Source organism: Montipora capricornis, chromosome 1, assembly GCF_036669925.1.
Source record: "Montipora capricornis isolate CH-2021 chromosome 1, ASM3666992v2, whole genome shotgun sequence".
Classification (NCBI taxonomy): domain Eukaryota; kingdom Metazoa; phylum Cnidaria; class Anthozoa; order Scleractinia; family Acroporidae; genus Montipora; species Montipora capricornis.
Window position 1 is genome coordinate 44522964 of NC_090883.1, and position 7500 is coordinate 44530463.

Consider the following 7500-nt stretch of genomic DNA (forward strand, 5'->3'; position numbering starts at 1 on the left):
ATCGGCAACTTGAACATTTTTCAGATGAAGCTTGAGGATGTCATGCCGACCTTTGACATCGGGCATGGGAACATGAATCTTAGTGTCGAATCGACCCGGTCTGATGAGGGCCCTGTGTGAAGAACACGAATGTTACTTAATACACAACTGTAGACCTTTGCTACAAGCCTACGGTGGAATACAGGTGGTTCCGCCCCAGAGTCGACCTGTTACCACTACAGTGTAGGCTGACAGAACACGGTAGCTCTGTTGTCTGTTGCTTGGGACCTAACGGAAGCCGGAAGGCTACAGCAAAGACCCGACACAAAAAAATGGTATCATTGGTTAACAGAAGAAAAATAATCACCAAATTTGAGATTTTGGAAGACCGTGATAACGTGAGCTCACAAATGTGAACCTTTCAATCGCTACTTTTACACTAAAACCGATCACACTCAATTTACTATAAGGCTACTTCGACCATGTGGCACGACGTGAAAGAGATAAAATAACAGGGAAATGCTTCTAAAAGTGCAAGTTAGATTTTGAAGTGACGTTTTCGTCGACATCGCGGTCGTAGATCTTAAAGTCCTTATTTCTGCATTGACTATACGGCGGCCATTTTTTCCCCAGATCATTTTTATTGAAGATGGGCTGACAAACAAACAAACAAACAAACTATAGTAAACAGATGAACTACTAGTGGCCGTCTTCGGTTTTTTTCCCCAGGTACTACGGTTTTCCCCTTTTCTCAAAAATCAAAATTTGATTTGATTTGCGTTGATTTGTTAATTTCAATTTACAGTGTCCCCAATTAGTGTTCCAGCGCTAGAAGATTAGACACTTAAATAAAGTTCCTTTCCTTTCCTTCCCCTTGGCGACTAGCTGAAGACGAGAGCCTCTTCAGGCGAACCTTGACGATACACACTTTAATTTTGACAGCGTGATTGCGAACAAGACAAATTAAAGTAGCATACTTGTCTAAAATCTCCGGGAAGTTGGTTGCCCCAATGACTACAATTCCCTCGGATTTGTCAAAACTGAAACGGAGAAAATCACATTAGATCAGCACTGCGTTTCTTTACTTTCTACAGAAAGAAACGTTTTCTTGAGATACGTAATAACATTGACCATTTTGGTGCTTAAAGTAACCATCTGACCTCAAGTTAAACGCACTAAGGTAATGCCTACATGTATATGATACCGGGGCGACTTTTTGTATCGGCGCGAGTTCAGCCCAGATCCCTCTCGTGGTTCTGTATTCGCTTGCAAGATACCAACAGAAAATTGGTATCAAATTGGTTGTTGCACCGGATCGAGAACAGTGTCATAAAAACGAAGAACAACCAATCGTTTCGGTGAGAACTTGACCTCTCCGTGGACTGGAACGGGTAGACATAATACGAAATCAGGTAGTCACCCCGGCATGGAACTCGCGCCGGGGAGAGTTTTCTCCTGCAAACAGTCCCTACGAGCCTCAGAGATGTATCCAGGTTTTCAAATTTGGGGTTCCTCTGGACCCCTTTTTGAAAAGTTTGGGGGTCCAGCTAATTAATATTCAAGAATTAATATGCGATCTATTGCCTCTTAATTGCTGCTGCAGTACGTACCCTTTCAGATTTCTAACTGGACAAATATAAAGCCTTATCCCTTCCCAAAAACATGTACTTAAAATGATCAATTTCTTTGAAACTGTTGATTCATCAATCAAAATGTATGGGCTGTCAAAGCTCCATCGATCACATCTGAAAACGTCTCGAGGAATCCGTATGCTCTAGGAACTGTTGGCTCCAGTTGATAAATTATCTAGATCTCCACAGTGAAAAAAAACAGAACTGAGTCTCAATTTTCCCTAAAAGAGCATCATTTATTTCAACAACATTTGAGGTGTAATTTAGGAACAAAAGAGTAAACAAATGTAAGCGATCGATACACAGTTCATCATCGGCCTGTGCGGCCGTGACTTCGCCACGGCCAATGTTAATAATCAAGCGATTGAATACATTCAAGTTTCATGTTCAACACGTTAATTTTAACACTAACTCCGAAGAAAAGTTGCATAATTTGCAAAACAGACAAGTTACGTGCAAGACAAGAACCGAGACGATGACACGTGCGAGCCCGGAATTAATATCAACAGGGTTGCACAAAACAAAAATTTAACATACTTTGCAGTTGGATTCTCTGTCATTTCCCTCACGATAAGCGAACTAATGCTTGAAACTCACTTGAAAAGTATGCAACAAACTGAACTTCGACTGAAATGTTTAATTATCACTGGCGGAAGATCGAAAGTGTCGCCGATTGTCTCGCCTAACTCACGCAACACGTGCGAATTCAAAACTGAACTCCTGAAGCTGGACACAATGGTTGAAAAAACGAAATTATTCGACTACAAAAATCCGAAAATAACAGCTTATCTTGAAATTTAAGGAACTCGATCATTTTTCCGTTGTGAGAAATGGGAATGTTCAATTTCCTTGTGAAATACGCCATTCGCATGTTTTTCCTAGCGTTCATAATTTGCATAAACATTCGATTTTTTTTTCTGCGTCCAATTGGACCCTTTGTTCCATAATCTATGCGTCCAAAAGGAAAACGAGTGCGTCCCAGGACGCAATGACGCACTCTGGATACATCTCTGGAGCCTTGTTCACACATGCTACGCAAAAGCAAGGGTAAAAACAAGAACACATTTTTTTCCTTTTCTGCATCTACGTTTGCACATGACCCAAGGCGACACAAAGGCAAGTGGAAGAGCAAGGTAGCACTTTCTGTTTCATGCCACCTCGGTTGAAGATCAAACCAAGACGGTGTCAGCCTAGCCCACCTCTCTGAAAAACGACTCTCAACTACATGTACGTCTGTGTATGTTTTTCGTTGACCAGTTCTCAGCCACAAAAATTAATACACAATTCCTTATGAGCCGGGTTGCAGTAGTTTTTAATAAAAGCGCCTTCGGCTTGTATTCACACCTTAGCTTTCTAAAGTTTCAGATATTTTTAATGATTTGCATATCCACGTGCAATTTTAGATCAGACTTCGAAATTTGTTTATACTTGATCATTTAAGAGTTCTTATTGTTTATTGATTTATTGGTCCCATACTTTTGTAGAAACCTAGTGTAAGGGACCCTACAACCTTGTCACTGGTCTTAGGCAAATACAGGCAACCTGTAGTTAGCATTAGAACAATTCAATCTGCACGAGAAAAGAACTGAGGTCTCCATCACAACAAGAAGTAAGAACAGTAAGAAGTCAACTGTTCAATGGCCTAATTGCTCCCATATGCAAACTTTCCAAGACTCCATTTATGACTTACCCATCCAATTCAACAAGAAGCTGATTTAGGGTCATTCTCGAGTAGGGCTGGTGATCATGCACTACTCTGGTGCCTCCGATAGCATCCAGCTCATCAATGAACACTATGCATGGCGCATGCTCTCTAGCAGCAGCTGAAAGAAAAAAAAGAAGAGAGAAAAATACTAATGATTGCTTCAGATACAAGTTTTTCTTGTACTAGGTCGATTTGCCAACAACATGGTCCATTCAAGACTTAAACTCGCAGGCTTAATGACCAAATTTCCTGGATAGCGGCTTGGCTTCTCTCGAAAACAAATTTCACCTTAAACAAGACCTTGATTAATCCAGCTACTGCATACATGTATGTATGTTCAGAGAAAAAATCATGGAACTTCTGGTGCCATTTGTTCAAAAAGCTGGCTAGCTTTATCCAGTGGATACAGTACATGTACTGTAAGTCACTATCCAGAGCATAGAGAGGATGAAGACAAGGCAAGACAAGGCAAGACAAGACAAAAGGCTGGCCACAGTCATAGGTACATTGTAAACCCAAAGGTGGCTTCTCCCATTGTTATGCCAGGAATGGGTGCCATTCCTATTGCACGTACATGCCTTTACTTACATGTACATGTAGATGTGCTTAGAGTATGCATAATTATATTCAAGGTTACATGAACAAAGACTAAAATTGTTCCACAGATTGAAACTGTTGGATACTTATTAGTGACTTATCCACCGGATAAAGTTAATTAATGTATCTGGGCCTTGATCAACTGTGGCCTGATGAACAGCAATACTACTTACAGAAGAGATTCCGAACCCTTGCAGCACCAACACCAACAAACATTTCATCAAATTCTGAACCAGAGCAAAAGAAAAATGGCACTCCTGCTTCACCAGCGACAGCTTTAGCAAGAAGAGTCTTCCCCGTTCCAGGCATGCCAGTTAGGAGAACACCTAACGAGACACAAAATGGAAACATTCCAGCCACTCATTAGAACGCTTTCCAGACTTCACTGAGAAACAACTTTACTATTTCGTTTGAGAGGTCCTAACATTTTAGAGTTCACCTGCATAGCTGCTAATGCTACTCACCTGTCGGCATTTTTCCACCAAGGCGTTTGAACCTTTCAGGGTCCCTCAGAAATTCTACCACATCTTTTAACTCCTGTTTGGCTTCTTCCACCTGTAGAAGGCAACACTGTCATTAGCGCTTATGACGCCAGTGACCACAATAGAAAAGAGTCATGGTGTGACTTACCCCTTGCACATCAGTGAAACGAGTGTTTCGGTCCAAGCTGTCGGGCTGAATGTCCTTTTGGTTGGAGCTCACTGCAGATAACAATAACAACAAGATTTAAAGTTATTGACTACTATGGTGATTGATTAAGGCACCGGTGCAATGTCAAAACAATTAACACTGAATCCAATTACACAAAATGGAGAGGTATGAAAGGGACTGAAGTTATCATAAACGTTTGATTTTTTTCAGCCAGTAATAATTACCTTTTGGAGCAGAGAGGAAAACCCAACAAGCTGACCCTACCGGTACTCGATTTCCAGGCCTTGACATTATTTACAATGTACTAATGTTGAGGCCTGGAATAAAACCCAGAAACGTTGGCTCTCACCATTATAAAAGCCACTAAATCACTTTTGCATTAATCTCCACAACATGGATAACAACCTTTTTCCTCAAAGAATTGACCTCTACACTGCAGTCCCTACACATACATGTACAAGTATTTGGAGTACAGCCTTCTCAAAACTGGCCGGTCGACGGCTCAATGAGCCGCCTCCTCAGAAAGCTTGACTGTCTCCTTCCAGTCAGAAAATGTCAGACACAACACATTTTTAGCTGTAACATTAAGTCACTGGAGATATTATAAAAGCTTGAAAAGAGCTTGTTTGACATACAAATTCACGTCCACAGTATTTTTTTGCATCGCAGACATGAAATGTGTATTTAACTAACATTCCAGTATTTCTTATGAGACTCCATGCAAGTGTCAATTCCATATGTGAAATTTCGTCACTTTAAATCCCCATATTGCACTAAATTGCATCAGTCTGTGAGAGTCTAAAATTTAATTTAAAAAATTCCCTAGGGGAGCATGCCCCCAGAACTCCCTAGAAGCTTGCATCCTTTGGGCACTCGTTTGATTGCCGTTAGCACCAAAACCATCTCCACTTTCCTTGTGACCTGCTCCACAAAAATATTTTGAGAAGGCTGGGAGTAGTGTTGAAATTGGAGGAAGGTCACACTCTAAAGCTCTTTGTTGGATACTGGATCCTTCCAGCTTATGTTAAGGGGCAGTACATACATGTAATAGCCTTATTATAAGAGCCATCACTACTTGTTTCTGGAATGCAGGGACCAGCATCCAACTCTCTCCGTACAGTTGCAGTAGAACAGATTCTTACCTTTCGGTCTCTGCTAAGTTTAGATTTCCATACTACCATCAATATTATTTGTTGGAAGCAGCCCATGCCTTCACTTCACAATAAATTGACACCATCACATGAAAGATAACGTTGAGATTCATAACTTCGTCTCCGTTTGACCTAAAAGCATCAAACTTGGACAGATGGCCAATCTCAATGTTACAGTATCTTTCATGTGATGGTGTCAATTTATCGATTGGTTCAAATGTGAAACTTGCCCCAGTTCCCTGCGCAATTCTGGAATGGCCTATAGAGGTCTCCACCCACGGATTAAAGAAAGGAAAATGCAATACATGCAATTGTGACAAAACAATTTTAAAACTTACTCTTCATCTGCAGCTGAGCTTCAATCAAGGACAAGACGAGAAACAGTGCAATGAGAAATCTGAAGGTGTTCCACAATTGCTCCTTGAAAAATGCACCTAAACGTAAACGAGAAAATGTAGATGCTTTGAATAAGGAAAATTCAACGTTCAATTTCAGGGACCCATTCTTACAATGAATCTGTCAAATCTTCCAGCCAAAGGACTATTTAAAAATAAACTTAAAGAAGATGTGATAAAGGAATACTGACAACAATCTTTTCTGTACTCTTTCTCTTCTGTTTTGCTCTAATACCCTGTTCTCATCTTGCAAGTTTTTTGTTAGTACATCTCTGATTCCCCAATAGAATTTACCATTCAGCCTGGCTCAATGACTCACTTAGCGTCTTAGTTATGTGAGAACTTTTGCCACAAAATTGCAAAATTATCGGGTGTAACAGCACCTTTAACCTTAAAATCAAAAATTATCAGTGGCTTTGCAAAGAAAACAACATGGAGTAAGATTAAAATAAAGAGAGGATATTAACTTCTCACTAACTGAGCGCGAGGGCCATACTGGGGAATATTGGCCCGAGGTCGTGGCAGTACGGACCGAGTGCAGCGAGGTCTGTACAACACGACCAAGGGCCAATATTCCCCAGTACGGCTCGAGCTACAACAAATTGCAAAAATAGTGGAGACACTTCACCTTCTTGGGGCGTAATTAATTTCCCTATTATCTCTCACACTGCAGCCCCCCTCCCCCCCTTATCAGTGTTGCTAGCAAGACAAAAAAATGTTGGGAACTTAAGCAGTCAACATTGAAAGGGGGAGGGGGGAGAGGAAGTGGGAAAGGTTTAAATTCTAGATACGGCAGGCATTGGAAGCTAGAAAAGGTGTTTTTTAATGAAAGTGTCTCAACAATTTTGCAACTTGTTGTCTGAGTTGGTTGTCACTGTATTGGCGTACGGTCACTTTGTTTATTGGAACGGGAAGGCGTCTATCGTTTGCGTTTAATATGGTGTTTCCCAAAAAAAAGGGTTTAATTCCCTGATCTGCTGTGAATGGAAAATGGCCAGCGATAAACTGGATTTTGGCGGGGTTTCGGTATGACGTAATTTGAAGGCATTTCAGTGCTTTCTGTGAGTCAAGTCGAAAATATACATAATTTGGTACACGAAAAGGTGTGATTTCCATCCTTTTCGCTTTTTAAAGTACGCTAGAAATATCCTGGAACCGATTTCGAAATAATTTGCGTTAAACACCTATATTTCAGTCGACACATGACATCTAAAGCACGCGCAACATGTACGAAATTAGCTGTTGTTTACGAATGAGAAACAGAGATAACCTCTCCTTTAACTGCGATCGCATGCCATTTAAAGAGAACATCCACTTTCCGAAAAATCAATTCTTAGCAAAAATTGTTATACAAAGATACATTTTCATACAGCTCCATTTGTAACATTACT

The 7500-nt window shown here is 40.7% G+C and overlaps 1 protein-coding gene across 1 annotated transcript in view; it reads right to left on the reverse strand.

The window, feature by feature from the left end:
- Positions 1 to 7500, reverse strand: part of LOC138046171 (uncharacterized) — a 31257-nt gene that overhangs the window by 15229 nt on the left and 8528 nt on the right. The window contains exons 9-15 of the mRNA XM_068892847.1: positions 6053 to 6148; positions 4543 to 4613; positions 4377 to 4467; positions 4086 to 4238; positions 3301 to 3433; positions 957 to 1019; positions 1 to 112 (exon numbers count right to left, since the gene is read on the reverse strand). The exon at positions 1 to 112 is cut by the window's left edge and continues 1 nt beyond it. Coding sequence (XP_068748948.1) covers positions 1 to 112; positions 957 to 1019; positions 3301 to 3433; positions 4086 to 4238; positions 4377 to 4467; positions 4543 to 4613; positions 6053 to 6148 — 719 coding nt within the window. The remainder of the gene's footprint in view (positions 113 to 956; positions 1020 to 3300; positions 3434 to 4085; positions 4239 to 4376; positions 4468 to 4542; positions 4614 to 6052; positions 6149 to 7500) is intronic.